At 43.1% G+C, this 16276-nt stretch overlaps 1 protein-coding gene across 1 annotated transcript in view; it reads right to left on the bottom strand.

Moving 5' to 3' along the window:
- LOC138262126 (intraflagellar transport protein 70A) overlaps window positions 1–16276 on the bottom strand; it is a 142389-nt gene that overhangs the window by 38404 nt on the left and 87709 nt on the right. The window contains exons 10-14 of the mRNA XM_069211901.1: window positions 15572–15637; window positions 14354–14407; window positions 14080–14145; window positions 10385–10461; window positions 351–561 (exon numbers count right to left, since the gene is read on the bottom strand). Of these exons, the coding sequence (XP_069068002.1) occupies window positions 351–561; window positions 10385–10461; window positions 14080–14145; window positions 14354–14407; window positions 15572–15637 (474 nt within the window). The remainder of the gene's footprint in view (window positions 1–350; window positions 562–10384; window positions 10462–14079; window positions 14146–14353; window positions 14408–15571; window positions 15638–16276) is intronic.

Raw genomic sequence — 16276 nt, 5'->3', positions numbered from 1 at the left:
TATTGTAGTCGTAAAGTAAGATTCAGAGTGCTTTTGCCCAAAAAATACATAGTACATGTGAACCTAAGTTTGTGTGTATCTATGTTGTGAAAAACATATTATTAAATCAGTATACTGTCTGCACAGCAATTTGTATGAAAGGACAAATGACATCCTCAACGCAGATTTATAGAATTCTGAAATAAATGACCAGGGGCTAGTTGTACAAAGCCATTTTGGCAAATGCAAACCTTGTAATTCGAAAAATCACAGATTTTGTGACCTCGAAATGGCTTTTAGGTATAGTGCAAACCCATTTTGCAATTAGGAAAAGCATTTACAAGAACAGATAAACAGAGAATAGTACCTACATTATCATAGTGCTTTTTCACAATAGGCTCATAAAATCCAATGGCCTCTTTATACTTGTTCTCCTGCATGAACAAGACATGAGCAACATTCAGCTTCCATACATCATGCTCGTTGCAAAATTCTACCGACTTCCGGAAGATTTTCTCCACCATTTGGTAATTCTCCATGTTCCAGTAGATTTTCGCTTGTGCCATCAGTACTGGAATGTACCTTAGAATGAGAAATATGTTCATTCTGAATTTGTGAGTTACAGTTTTAAAGACCTTACTTGTTTAGGTAAACTCTAGAGTAATAAATAACATGAGCCTGCTCTATGACTGTAATTGTCACATCATTTCTCGCTCACTTGGAAAGTCTACTGCCAGATTATCGGCCTGCCCTGAAGTTATAATTAGATTAAGAGAAAGCACACCTGTTTGATCAATACTTATATCTTCAGATTTTTTTGGCTTGCAATATCATTCATATAACAGAAACATTTTATAGATGTGCAATCAACTGAGAAAATCAACATATATTTTATGTCGTAAAATCTGAAGATTTGTTCATGCTACAAGAATACGCAAGGGAAGCTCAACAAAATCTAACATACAATAACATAATATTCCTCTTTACACGAGTTAGTGGATTAAAGTAGATCAGTGGAATGAGTGCTGAAAAAATTATGGTTTACATTTCATTTATTTTCATGGGGTGGTTCCTATAACAGTGCACCTGTATTATTTAAACACATCTACCTAAAGGCTTCTATAGCACCACAGTACAGAGATCTGATATCACGTCAAAGTATACTTAACACAGTCAATGCACCTATATCAATCACGCAACACAAGGACCAGATAGAGAAAGCAAAGTATCTAAGTAAGACAAGTTAAAGTCAAGGATTCAATGTCTGAAAAGGTACCCAAATAAGTTATGGTACTTTATTCTGATTTGTGGGAAGATCCTGTGAATAGAGCTCTCAGCTCCATAACTCAAAGGCTATCCCTTACAGGCATAAAGATTAAAATCCAACCATTATGTAAACAATTTAAGAAATAAACATCCAGGGCTTCAGTGACCATGGGCGTATGGTACATCTGTACTGACATGGGACTGATTACAGAACAAGAACATGAGATCAGTACTTTTGAAGATAGGAAAAATGTCAAGAAGGGGGAGCAAGTTGTGGGTAGGTCGTAAAGTTTAATATAAAAACAGTTCAGTTCTCATGTAGACAATGGATTTAATGACATTTAATTTGCAGCAGTAATATGTGGTATGATAGGAAACGTTCTCAACCTACAAATTTACGAAATCAATTTCTTTTATCTACAGCATACTTTCATTAAAGTGCTGCACACACCTAAATAAAACGATACAGAATAACCAAGCTCCCATTTCATGAAAATATGTAGATATTACGGAAAAGGCCAAAGGGAAATATATAAAGTGACTTTAATGCGGCAAGAGAATTAGCAAGCGTGAAAGCTGATGGGACAAAGAGAGGATGAAGAAACACCAAAAGGTCACTGAACTGATACCAGGCACATCCACAACAATAATGCTGGGCATCTAATCAGCATTGCATCTGCCATGTATGTGTGTGCGTATATATATATATATATATATATATATATATATATATATATATATAAAATAATAAACACTTATATCAATGTTTATGTACTAGGTGTGCTTTTGCAGAGGTATTGCGTCAAATCTTTGACACTAATGTGTGAGTGCAGTCTTCAATTGTTCCTCGTCCCCTTTTGTAGTTTGGTAGGTGTCTGTACTATCCATACCATCAACATGCCCACAGTCACTCATCAATGACTCATCTCACTATCCTTGGCGGAAGTGGCTCCATTACCTCTTATGCTGCCCTGTGCTTTAGTGGCTGCCCCCTACTCACTACTCAGTCCAGTTTACATAGCACCTTGAGACCCTTATGGGTGAGTAGTTGCACTCTTTAAACCCTGATTTGATTTTAATTTAGATACTTATATTAAGTAAGTTCCAGTATCTTTCGCTCATTGACATTATTTTACCTCGTATTTCAAATGGCCGCTGTAAATATAATACTCATATACCTTGATTCCTGCCCATCTCATTCTCATTATAGCATCAACATCAAATCTAACACATATCATAAGGGGCTCTTTGATTTAATTATTCAAGAGAGATCTAAAATAATCTTGCACATCTTACCTGCAGGGTTGAGAAGCACAGCTGACCAACTCTCTTCTCATTAAGCCACTTATTATGATACTTCTATATGATACATGACAGCTCAGTCGTATAGAGTATACTATCTTACTAACTACCTCTTGGTTAGTGTATAAACTTTTAGAGCCTAATGATACGTGGTTGGGTACACACTGTTCTAATGATACAATAGTGCTACCAGTGTATTTCCCTAAAGGAAGCTACTTACACAATTGCATTCTGCCATATTAATACTCGTGTGATTCACTAACGGCTCCTATGGTGAGCTCCACAAAACTCTTTATGACACAAGCTTGTTATGCCCCATACCTGGAAAGTGGCCACTAAGCGACCGAGCCCACTAGTGAGTTACCAACTGAAGCACCTGCATGAAGCTGCAAGTTGCCATGCCATCCTCACCCGTCATCCACCTTATCCAAACACACAAAAAATGGGGACTTTTTCCAGGGCTCTTCCAGCTGATAAGCATGGTCACAAGGGTGGAATCAAGGTATACAGGCAAGTTTTACATTGCTCACCAGATCTGAAAACAAATGTATGCTACGATTATCACTAATGTTTGGTATATCTGTTTTCTTTACTCTAATTTTGTTTGCCTTTGCTAGTGTTTCTATTATACTCATGACTATTTTAATCCATATTTTTTTTTACAGTAGGCTGGATTATAAATTTTCCCATTCCCTCTAATTTCCCACTGTCTGTGTACTGATTCGGTGGTGAAATGGGGTAAGCCCTTCTAATACCATGTGAGTTTTATGTCAGGCCATTAGTACTCAAAGCATGTTTAGTTAACTGTGGATAACATGATAGAAGGGTGTGAGATACCTGCCCATTTTACCACTGATTGCAGTATTGCTTATACCAAGGTCTATAGGGGCTAGGGAAATCAAATCAGGTGTGACAATGACTCTTTGTAGCATGCAGGCAACACACCCTCTCACACCTCCACTGCCTCTACATCTATAGTATGCCAGCAGCGCAGAGGCAAGGATTTCACTTCCAATGCAAATGAGGAACGCCTCTTTGAGATTTTGTTAGTGCAACATGTGTTCTGGTGCAATCAGTATTACAGAAGGTGCTGCACAAGCATCTGTAGCCCTGTTTGTAAAACCACAGTGCCTGGGTAAATGAAGGAGGCCCATTTGTTGTCACCCTAGGGCACACTGTGTTATGCAGCCCCATGTGGGGAAATTCCCTAAACAGGTGATGCCAGAGGAACAAGTTACTTACCTTCGGTAACGCCTTTTCTGGTGGATACATTAGGTACCTGTGGATTCCTCACCTAAAGAATTTTCCCCACGTGCCAGCATTCGATGGCAATTTTCTTCTAGCTCTGCACGTCAACGATGACGTCACAATTGCCAGACTCCCACGTGATGCCGTATGACATCATCCAGGCAATAAGAGGTCCTCGTCGACGTGCAGACGTCAGTTATCACCATTTTTTACATGCCTTTGAGGCTAACAGGAGAACATTGACACTACAGATGTGATATGAACACATCAATCAAACTTATATACCAACATTTATTTCCACTAATATGAAACATAACCAATAGAAATAAACAATCCACTGCATACAATCCTACAATATGAAATATATGCATAAATATATACATATATACACACGTCCTCTTTTTTTATATATATATATATATATATATATATATATATATATATATATATATATATATATATATATATATATATACACATAAACAAATATATACACATATATAAATCATTGCAACAGTATATACATATGTACAATATACAGGTGCTCACCCAAGGAAATCTTGGTAAGACCAGCCAGGCAACGGGGAGGTGGGTGTTACCGTGAGGAATCCACAAGTAGCTAATGTATCCACCAGAAAAGGCGTTACCGAAGGTAAGTAACTTGTTCTTCTGATACGTACAACTACCTGTGGATTCCTCACCTAAAGAATAGAGTCCCAAAGCAGTACCGCACTCGGTTGTGGGTGCCTGAATGGTCAAACCAAGAAATCCTGCAGCACTGAGCGTGCAAAATGGCCATCCCTCCTAACTTCACAGGCCAAACAATAATGCTTGCAAAAGTGTGGAGGGATACCCAAGTTGCCGCCTTGCAGATGTCAACCACAGGAACACCTCTAGCTAAGGCCGATGAATCCACCTTGGCCCTGGTGGAATGGGCTCGTAGCCCCACAGGAGGTTCCTTCTTTGCTAAAGAATAACACAATTTGATGCAAAGAATGACCCACCTGGAAAGCGTTCTCTTGTGGACAGCTTTGCCTCTCCTCTTCCCCACGTAACCGACGAAGAGCTGATCGTCCTGTCTGAACTCCCTCGTCCTGTCGACGAAGAAGCTCAACGCTCTTCTTGGGTCAAGTCGGTGAAGCCTCTCTTCCTCTTTTGATGGATGAGGTGGAGGATAGAAGGAAGAAAGAGTGATGGGCTGTCCTAAATGAAAGGGTGTAACAACCTTCGGTAAGAAAGCCGCCTTGGTCCTTAACACCACTTTGTCCCTGTAAAAGGAAGTATATGGGGGTTCCACACTAAGAGCCTGGAGCTCACTCACTCTTCTAGCAGATGTAATGGCAACTAGAAAAACAGTTTCTAAAACCAAAAGCCCCAAGGGACAAGAATGCATCGGTTCAAACGGTGAACCCATAAGAAAGGTCAACACTAAGTTCAGATCCCTCTGTGGCATAACGAATGGAGTGGGCGGAAACTTGTTAGTGAGACCCTTAATGAACCTCAAAACAATAGGGGACTTAAACAAGGAGGGTTGGTCTGGAAGGCACAGAAAGGCTGACAGCGTGGATAAATAACCCTTAACAGAGACAACTGCACAACCCCTTTGTGCCAAGGATAACGCAAACGACAGTATGTCAGATAAGCGGGCACGCAAGGGATCAATTTGATTCTCTCCACGCCAAATCACAAATTTAGCCCACCTGCTTGCATAGATAGATTTGGTGGAGTGTTGCCTGGCCGATAATATAACTTCCACCACCTCAGTTGGGAGAGAAAAAGTACTCAGATTGCCCCGTTCAATCTCCAGGCATGTAGGTGCAGGCTCTGGAGGTGGGGGTGTAGAACCTGCCCCTGCGACTGCAAGAGGAGGTCTGCCCTGTAAGTGAGACGAAGCGGAGGGCACAGAAAGAGTTGGAGGAGGTTCGAATACCACACCCTTCTTGGCCAATCCGGAGCTATTAAGATGACTTGGGCCCAGTCTTGGCGGATCTTCCTCAGGACCCAAGGAATCAAGGGTATGGGGGAAATACGTAAAGCAACTGACCCTTCCAGGACATCTGAAACGTGCCCCCCAAAGCTCCTTGCACAGACTGAGACCGTCCGCATGCACGTTCAGAACTCCGGCCAAATGGTTTGCTACCAAGCAAATCCGATGGTCCTGAACCCAGGACCAGAGCCGTAGAGCTTCTCTGCAGAGAAAATACAACCCCACTCTTCCCTGCTTGTTTATATACCACATCACGGTAGTGTTGTCCATCAGGACCTGGACAGACCGACCGCGAAGGGAAGGGAGGATGGCCTTGAGAGCCAGACGGATCGCCCGCAATTCCAACAGATTGATGTCAAACCTCTGTTCCACTGGAGACCAATGACCTTTGACCTCCAGGTCCCCCAGATGAGCACCCCACCCTAGAGTGGAAGCATCTGTTATCACTGTGGCCACCGGAGGTGGCAGCGAGAACGGCTTTCCTTGGGAAAGGTTGCCGTCCGCAGCCCACCATTGAAGATCCGCTGCAGCATCTCTGGAGATCTTTATCGATTCCTCGAGATCCCCTTTGTGTTGAAACCACTGCCTGGGGATGCATCACTGAAGAGCCCTCATGTGCCAGCGTGCATGAGTGACCAGCAGAATGCAAGAAGCGAACAGAGCGAGCAGACGAAGGACCTTGAGGAATGGACGACCGCTCCATTCTGGAACATTGGAATCAACGTCTGAATGTCCTGAATCCGCTGCGGCGGAGGAAAGGCCCGATTCAATGTTGTGTCCAGTACTGCCCCTATGAACAGGAGGTGCTGAGAGGGCTCCAGGTGAGATGTGGGCATGTTCACCGAAAAGCCCAGATCGAACAACAACTGAGTTGTCGACTGCAGGTGATGCCGCAGGAGCTCCGGAGACTTGGCTTTGACCAACCAATTGTAAAGATAAGGGAATACTGCTATCCCCCTTCTTCTGAACTCTGCTGCAACCACCGCCATCCAATCGTGAAGACTCGAGGTGCCGAAGTAAGACCAAACGGAAGGACCACAAACGGATAGTGTTGCGACCCCACCACGAACCGGAGATACTTCCTGTACGACTTGAGGCTCTGGATATGAAAGTAAGCATCCTGCAAGTCGACAGACACCATCCAATCTCCTTCACTCAACGCCAAAAGAACCTGTGCTAGGGTCAGCATTTTGAACTTCTCCTGCTTGAGGAACCAATTCAAAATCCTCAGGTCCAGGATTGGCCTCAACCAACCATCCTTTTTGGGGATCAGGAAATATCTTGAATAACAGCCCTGACCCCTCTCCTGCTCTGGAACCAACTCTACTGCACCTTTCGACAAAAGGATTAGCACTTCCTGTTGTAGTAAAAGAAGATGGTCTTCCGAACAGAAGGATGGGTGGGGAGGAATGGGAGGGGAAAACTCCCGAAAGGGAAGAGTATAACCTTTCCCCACAATATCGGTGACCCAGGAGTCCGATGTTATTGACTCCCACATGTGAAGAAATTGAGGCAGTCTCCCCCCCTACAGGAGATGCATGTAAAGGGAGTGATGGAGGACTAAGGCTGCTTTCCCTGCTGCACCCCACCGGAGGAAGAGGAAGAGGCTGAGTGCTGCTGGGTGGCCCCTCTAGTACAAACTCTACCCCTGCCCCTGAATGATCTAGAAGGGTGAGCTGTCGAAGGTTGCTGTCCTGCTGCCTGGAATCTCCCTCAAAAGGAAGAGCCACGCCCAAACCTCCTAAACGATCTCAAGGAAGTGGAGGTGGATGCTTGCAAGCCCAAGGATCTTGCCGTGGCCCTACTCTCCTCGAACCGCTCCAAGGCAGAGTCAGCTTTTGCCCCAAATAACTTATCCCCATCAAAGGGCAGGTCGAGTAGGGTTGTCTGCAAGTCGGGAGAGAATCCTGAAGGCCGTAGCCAGGCATGTCGTCTTGCCGCTATGGACGTGCCCATAGCCCTGGCCACAGAGTCTGATGTGTCAAGCCCAGATTGGATAACCTGGGTCGCCGCCGCCTGAGCGTCCGCCAAAAGGTTAAGCACCTCCTGAGGCAATGTAGAGTGTGTCTTGGCCTCGTCCATGAGAGCATAAATGTACCTTCCCAGGATACAGGTAGCATTCGTTGACTTGAGGGCCATGCTACATGAAGAGAAAGCCTTCTTAGCAGACTGGTCCATTCTCTTGGACTCCCTGTCCGCGGCAACCCTTGGAAAAGATCCCGGAGCAGAGCGTGAGGAGCATGAAGCCTGCACTACCAAACGCTCCGGAGTCAGGTGTCTGGACAAGAACGTTGGATCTCCAGGAGCCACCCGATACCTCCTCGCAACAGACCTGTTTACTGCCGTCGAAGTCACAGGCTTCTTCCACACCCCCATTATTCGGTCAATAAGCGCCTCATTAAACGGAAGAAGCGGCTCTGCCACAGCTGAAGAAGGATGCAAAACCTCTGTGAGAATATTCGTCTTAACATCCGCAGCTGGAAGAGGAAGGTCAAGAAAATCCTCCGCCTTCCTGAGCACTGAATGGAAAGAGGCAGCCTCCTCAGTGTACTCCCCCGGAGATGCCAAGTCCCACTCCGGGGAAGTGTCCAAACCACCAGCCGTGTCCAAGCCTTGCAGGTCTCCCAGGGGCTCCACAATCTCACCCTCTTCCAAGAGCTGCTTCTCATACTCTTGCTCCTCTAGCAGCCTCAGAGCCAACCTCCTGGAGCGGAGCCTGGATTCATTCCTTGGCGTCGATAAGGCATCTGTGATGCCGAAGACCTCGGACGGCGTCGACCATCGGATTCATCCGACGCCAGATCCATCGGCGCCGTAGGCTTCTTTAGAGTAGATGAAAGCTGCGGCGAACTCATCGGCGACGGGGTAGTAGATGTTGTCGGCATCACAGGCCTTCTAGGCGATGCCATTGGTACCAGCGCCGAACCAGCACTTCCCGAAGGAAGGAAAGGCATGAAGGGCGTCGGTCTGTATGAAGCCGGAACACCCATGTCATAGGCCAATGGACCTGAAGGTCCCGAATGACCACCTCCCGGAGCCATGGTGGCAAAGATGTTGAACATCGCATTAAGAAATGCCGCCGGGTCTGTGCCCGGTGCCGGAAACGCCGGATAACCTTGCGGAGCCGGTGCATGAGGCGAAGCCGGCATCGGCTCGGGCATCTCCATCTGCGCCGGAGAGACCGCCGGCTCCTGGTGAGGATCGACTTCGAAGACCGACAGCGGAGATGTCGGAGAAGTAGGAGTCATCCGAGGTGGAGGTGTCAACGTCAGACTAACTTCCCAAGTCGTTCGACGCCGAGCCGACGGCGACCTCGAGCGGGAACGGTCCTTACTTGACTGGCGCCGTGAATCATGCCGGCGTCGGGAGTCCCAATGTCGCCTGTGAGATTTCGATGACTTGGAAGAAGACTCACGACGATCATGTTTCTCCTTCTTCTTAGACCTTGCCAGGAACAACTTGGCCTCCCGCTCCTTGACAGCCTTCGGATTCATGTGCTGACATGAACCGCACGCTTCGACCTCATGGTCAGAGCTCAGACACCACAAAAAATTCTGGTGTGGGTCTGTGACTGACATTCGACCACCGCACTCCCTACAGGGTTTAAAACCCGACTTCCTTGACTGAGACATTGTTACACACGAAGTGAAACAGTAGCTCCCTGGTAGCCTCGAAGAAAAAAACGTTACTCGAAGGCACGGAAAAAAGGGAACTGACGTCTGCACGTCGACGAGGACCTCTTATTGCCTGGATGACGTCATACGGCGTTGCGTGGGAGTCGGACAATTGTGACATCATCGACGTGCAGAGCTAGAAGACAATTTCCGTTGAATGCTGGCGCGTGGGGAAAATTCTTTAGGTGAGGAATCCACAGCTAGTTGAATCCATCAGAAATATGCAGATTAGTCACAGTCTAGATACAGACTTCCAATAACAATGTGAATGGTACTGAGGGCAGATGTTCATTTTATCAGTAAGAGGCTTCTTGCAAAGAAAATGTAATGGGACTGGGAACCAGATTCAAAAAGAATTATATTGTAATGTTGTTCCCGAAAGACAGGAATTTAGTGATGCGGTTGCCTAGAGACATGTGGACAAATCCTAAGGTGAGAACAAACTTGTCAACTGCTAACATCCCTGATCTACTAGCACAAGAATACCAACAAGGTTACAACAGACAGACACCAAGTCCAAAGAGTACTTAACTATAGAAGGAAGCTATGTGAGCGAAGGTGGAAATGGTTGCTTCAAAAATCAAAGTAACTTAAACAATACAGGGAAGGATGCTTTTTTAAGGTTATTTTTTAAAGGTTAAAGTATTAATCTATATAGGTTTAAAGAAAGGATTGCTTGCAGTGTGCCAAGTTCATTATTCGGTGTTCACTGTGAGTAGGTAACGTTCTGAATTTGGGACTGCTGAACATCAACACATTTCTTGTTTACTTAAAAGCTTACTGGAATGAAAACCAAGAGTAGTGTTTAGGTTTAAAAAAGGAAGACAAAAGAAAGCTTTTCAAACTAAAAACTAGTCAATGTCATAAATATATTTACCAAGTTAACATCTGACAACAATGTATGAAGGAGAGTCAAACGATGTCTTACTTTTCGAGAGATTCATCATACTCATTCACTGCTTTCTTCACGGATTCATCATCTCGGGTGTGTCTTGATTCTTGCACCTTTAAAAAACACTAATGTTAAAAGTGGTGGTTCTTAAACAGAAGTTTGGACACACAGAACATCTTGCCACTTGAGCATCTACAAGTCATTTATCCTGAACGATGTCACTTAACAATTAAATTTGACAGGCAGTGGATTAAAATGAGATTTGTGGATTTTATAATCCAAATATATGAAGTGTAGGGTCACTTCAATAGTGGACACACCAGTAAAGTTGTGGCAGCATTTCTCTTAGTAGATTGATCTATCTATCCTTGTATCTGTAGGGGGGTGAAAGCCCTTCTCGAATGTAAGCACTGTGAATTTAAATGGACCTGAAAAAAACAATCAAGTTAATTGATTGGTTTACAGGGAAATCTGACACCAGCTAGGAGGGAACTTACCTTTAGCACTAAGAAAAACTAAATAAGTATAATGTATGAAATGGCATGTCACACATCTTTGATAAATAACCACCACTGTCAATGCTGTGATGTTGCTACACATAAAGTACAGCCATGCATGGTTTCAAATAAAGTATTCAACAACTTTGACAAAAAAGGTTCTCATTTCTCTGCCTGCTCAATCTTGTAAAAGATTATATCACTTGAAGATGAAAGGATGTGTATCTTAAATTAATGTGTACTGGTGTAAGTCAAGATTAACAAAGGATGTGTGAGTGGCATTAGGGGTCTCAAGTGACAACCCCTATCTTCTGAAGACTTTCTCAGTCATGGTGGATTTCTAAATTACTTTAAACATGGATTTCCAAAGTTGGTCCAGGAGGACCACCTCCAAACCACATTTTCAGGATATCCACATAGACCAAAAGTGTCAGTTTACACTAAAAGTCTAAGGGGGTCATTGCGACCCTGGCGGTCTTCAGACTTGGTGGTGTGACTGACGCCAACGCGGTGGTCCAACCACTTTGGCGGCAGTCTGACTGCCACATTATGACTGTGGTGGTTGCGCTGCGGTCGGACCACCAGCACTGCTAGATTTCCTCCACAGGAGGGATTGGCGGTGCTGACAGTCCTAATCCGCCATGGCAGCGCTGCAAGCAGCGCCACCCTGGGGATTAGGATCCCCCTCTATGCCAGTTTTTACAAAGGCTGATGGTGACAGGGCGCAGGGGGCCCCAGGAGGGCCCATGCACTGCCCAGGCACTTGGCATGGGCAGTGCAGGGGCCCGCATGGCCAGCCCATCACGCTGCGGTGCACCCTACGCACTTCAGCATTGCTGCCGGCTCAATTATGAGCCAGCATCAAAGTTGTAGGCTGTTTCCTGGTGGGCCAGTGGGTGGAAACACCGTTTCAATTTTGGAAGATTTATATTTTAAATAAATATTATAAAAGAGGAGGGTGTAAGCCAAAGATAAATTTCTGTCATTGTAGGTTATTATGCAGTTCAATCAGACGACCATAAATAAATCCATAAAAATAAATTAACTCTCCGGGACGGATTCTAAGTGCAATGGTTAATTCTGATCCCTAAATAAGGGAGAGAGGTCGGAATGCAGAGCTATGATGTGAACACTGCTCATCCACAATTTTTCCACAAACAAATAAGCTCACTGAAACCTGCCAAAATGTATCATGGGGAAAATTTGCAGAAAGCGATAAGCAACTCTTTCCACATGTAAATCTCATTTCCATGTGAAAAAAATCAGATGTATTTACTGCTCATGATAAACACTCACCATGGGGAATCAATATATACGAGGTGTGTTAAATGCCACACACGATCTACCAAACTCAGAATCAGGGCCTCAATGTTCAATTCTCACACCAGTTTTTATTAAAAAATAAAGTATGTAAACTACCTGAAAATAAAACTAAAGCTGATGATTCTGGTAGTTGGTTGGCATTTAATCAGTCCACAAAAATTGGCGCACACATGAAGTAAGCACAGACTCAACGGTTTGGTACAATGTGGTTTGGTTCTAAACCACAAATCAGTCAAACAGGTTCATTCATGCTGTAAACATAGAACAAGACAACATAATTGGCTTAATCTGTGCTCCCCATATGAGTGAAGAAATCATATTGCTGTGATAGGTGGAAATTAAGAATATATATATATATTTTTTTAACATTTCTGCACTTTATTCAGTTTTGAAAAATATACCATCAAAATCAACGAACATTAAAATTATTTAAAAAACAAAAATGGATAACTGGGGCCCATTCAAAAAGAAATGTGATATCTGTACATTCAGAGTTACATATTAGTTTGTAGACATTTTAATACCAGGCATTCTCAAGTTATCCAGAATTATGCCAGTGAAACTGGGACAGTTGCATGTTCCAGTGAATACTCCTAGAAAACATATAATAACCGAAAGGCAGTTTGAAAGACGTAATTGTGCAAAGTGTAGAGAGACTATAAATGTCTCCCTCATTTCTTTTCTTTCCTTATGGAACATATTTTTTACGGATGGAGAAATCCCTTCTCTTACACCCACCAATGGCTGTGGTGATTCCTGCCCTCATGGAAAAGTATTTATTTCTTCCCCTAGCACGACAAAATTGCAGACCGTTTCTACTGTGGGAATTGGCTGAAGAAATGTCTGTGAATACCCACAGTTATGTTTGTGGCTTGTACAAACTTTCATGAAATCATGCCATGGAATGCACACTCTCTAATCTTTGTAGGACATTTGTCTAAACACGAATAAATGTATGAGTAAATATTTTTATGAGCCTAAAAGTATATTTTGTGAATGGCAAAAGTTGATTCACGCTTGTTAAAAAGGCTATTCATGCATTTACATTTAAACTACATGCACAAACAGCACTGAGAATCACCCCATTTACATTAGACTATTTCGATGTTTCGTGAGAGTCTGGATAAATAAATTAGGGCCAAATGTACTAACATTGGTGTTGCAATTACCAAACAGCAAAGCTTTGCGATTTGGTAACTAATGTGCTAAAGTGTGTTTTACTCCTTTTGCGAATCCTAGAGGGTCGCAAAAAGACCTACTTCATGACTATTAATGAGGTAGGTCTCAGTTTTCAACCCATAGGGAATCGCAAAAACCACAGGGATGGTGGCCTGCTGTAGCCAGCAGACCAACATGTCTGTAATTGCCTTTAAATAAAGCAATCTTTTTTTTTTTTTTTAATGCAGACCGTTTTCCTTAAAGGAAAACAGGATGCGTTTAAAAAAAACAAAAAAAAGAAACAAAAAAGCTTTCTTTTACTTTTAAGAGTAGGCAAAAGTCTGTTTCAACCATTCTCAAAGGAGAAAGGGGTCCCTTGGGGATCCCTTTCCATTTGTGAATTGTTTACCACCAACTCAAATTATTTGTAAAATGCAAATGTTTTGCAACTGCACTTCGGTCGCAAAATATTTGTACCTTCCAATGTGAATCAGTATTAGGAAGAGACCTCTTCCAAATACCGATTCGCAATCCCAAATTGCAATTCAGTAACAGGTTAACAGGTCTGCGAATTGGGCCATTTGCAAATGCAAAAAAGCTTCGTACATCTGGCCCTAAAGGTTTACACTTCAATTGAGCCTAGTAACAGATATGTACCCTGGGGAAAGAAAAAATTGAAGTAATGGTAAGAAAACAAAGAGTTAATATAAATGCTTGGCAAAAAAGACCGATATACACTTTTCAAATCTGTACCTGTTTTGTCAGCTTGCGTAACTGCTCAGTTAGCATTCCAGCTAGCTCATCAAATTTGATAAAAGCCTAAAAGAAAATACAATATTGCAATAAATATACAGATCAACCTCTTCAGAAAAAAAGAAAACACTGAACTACTTCAATACAGCATGAAAACCTAATAAGGAATGGACAAATAGATACTTATTAACATGTACATGGAAATGAATGAATTACAATTCATAGGAACCTTTCATTCACGGAAGGACCTAGTTCAAATATGAAACATGCTTACCTCTTCGGGCGCGGTCTGGCAAGTTATCATGGCATCCAGGAATTCGTACATGTACTGAAAAAGTTTAAGAAGAAAAAAGTATGTCTCTTCCAATCTCAATTTTTTTGCATGGGGAATTAACAGACTAAACTAAAATGATTGCAAACATGTGTTTTAGATGCCACATTATGAATGAAAATATTTATTTGACCAGCCATTTTAAGATGAGGCTGATAAGAAACGTTTGTGTTGGAATGACACTCAAGGATCCATTTCACTTGTGAGAATATTGTCAAATCTACCTTTTTATTCCTCAAGTTCAATGGGTCACCATTTTGAAATATTCATATTGATACTGTTCAAACACTCCTCTAGTATGGGTTGACTTCTATATACCATGTGGGTGGAGAGTTGACAGTCATGTCAGACGATTCCCTCCCATTCACAGAACAGGCTCATGGGAGAGTATTTTCCTTCACAAGTCTTAAAGAGGCCATCCAAGTACAGAGACCTTCAGTGTAGGGAGGGGACATTCCTGCCACCTGTGCATTTATCTATAGTGGTACTGTGGCGAGGCAGCCTGCTGCACTGGAATGTAATATGTACCAGATACAAATCTCACCATACCTGACAATTGCCACAGACCCGGATCTCTTCCCCCAGAGCATACCTAAATCGACTTCTGTGACTTATATAAATGTGCACACCCACAACAGATTTAGCAAATGTGCATTTTCACGTTTTCTCCATCTGCGCCAAAACAGATGGGAAAACAATTGTGAGTGTGGCCCTAATTACATAAATAAAAGATATCGCCCTACAATACAGCTACATTAGCAACAGGACTTAAAAACTCCAAAGGTAGCCTTATCACAAGAATGAACCAGCTTTAAACGCTGTAGCATTGCAAATAGGTTTTCATGTCCCACATGCTAAGATGCATTAAAACACCATCTACTGCATGGTACATTTATGGTAAAGAACTGCTTGAAATCAATTAATTCCTCCATAGAATAAGATTTGAGTTCTTCCTGATTTACAGAATACTCATGCGGCCATGTGCTTGTTTTACGTACGAAAGACACAAAAGGCCAACAATAGACTTAAGGCCTGAGTAAACCTGATGCTTAAGCACAATTGCTACAGAAGCAATGCAACTCAGTTTTTAGAGGTATATGATAAATAAAGACAGAAAAAGAAGTAAACAATTGAACAATATTGGAGTCCAAAGCTACTTACCGTGCTCAGGAATTTGTAAGTCAGATGGGCGTTTTCTGCCAAAACATCTGCAGCAAGGTCAAAATACTGAAGAGAGAAAAATAGGATTATTATATATTTCTTCCAAAACTATGTACCCTGTAGTAGGCGTCAGGCGTAAACCAACGGAGCAGGCAGTGGCACTGCCTGCAGCCATCACACCTTCAACCATGCACTCCTAAACGTGATCAGGAGCTCTATGCTAAGAAGGATGCTTCATGGCCTATATGAATGATGCAAACTGAGCAGCTACTTACTCGTCCACACACAAAGAGCTTTGGGCCTTGCAAGGGGCGAGAAAGCACTATGCAGACATCAATCCAATACAAAAGTGTAGCAGAGACGCCTGAAAGGTACATCAATCTCTGCTTGCACGGCTTGCATTTTTGGGCCTCACATCTGCATCACTCTCATTCTCCAGGAAGGCTGCTAAAATGTTCAACAACAAAAACAGAACAGCTGGTTGGAAGCCAGCATTGCCCAAGGTGGGGATTCAACGTCTCACATTTGTCTACATCAGCCCCTTAATGGTGGTCTATATTAATGCTGTCTGGAATAAGGAAGCAAAAAGTCAACTGTGAACTGCAAACCGAGGCGCCCTCTTTCCACACCCATCAGATTGGGCCTCACACACAAACTAGTCACATTATGGTCACATCAACAGAATTTCACAAAGAACCAGCAGAT

The sequence above is a fragment of the Pleurodeles waltl genome, chromosome 10 (assembly GCF_031143425.1).
Source record: "Pleurodeles waltl isolate 20211129_DDA chromosome 10, aPleWal1.hap1.20221129, whole genome shotgun sequence".
NCBI classification, from domain to species: Eukaryota; Metazoa; Chordata; class Amphibia; order Caudata; family Salamandridae; genus Pleurodeles; species Pleurodeles waltl.
The sequence above is the reverse complement of the archived record's forward strand: the minus strand, read 5'-3'. Positions and strand labels throughout refer to the sequence as shown.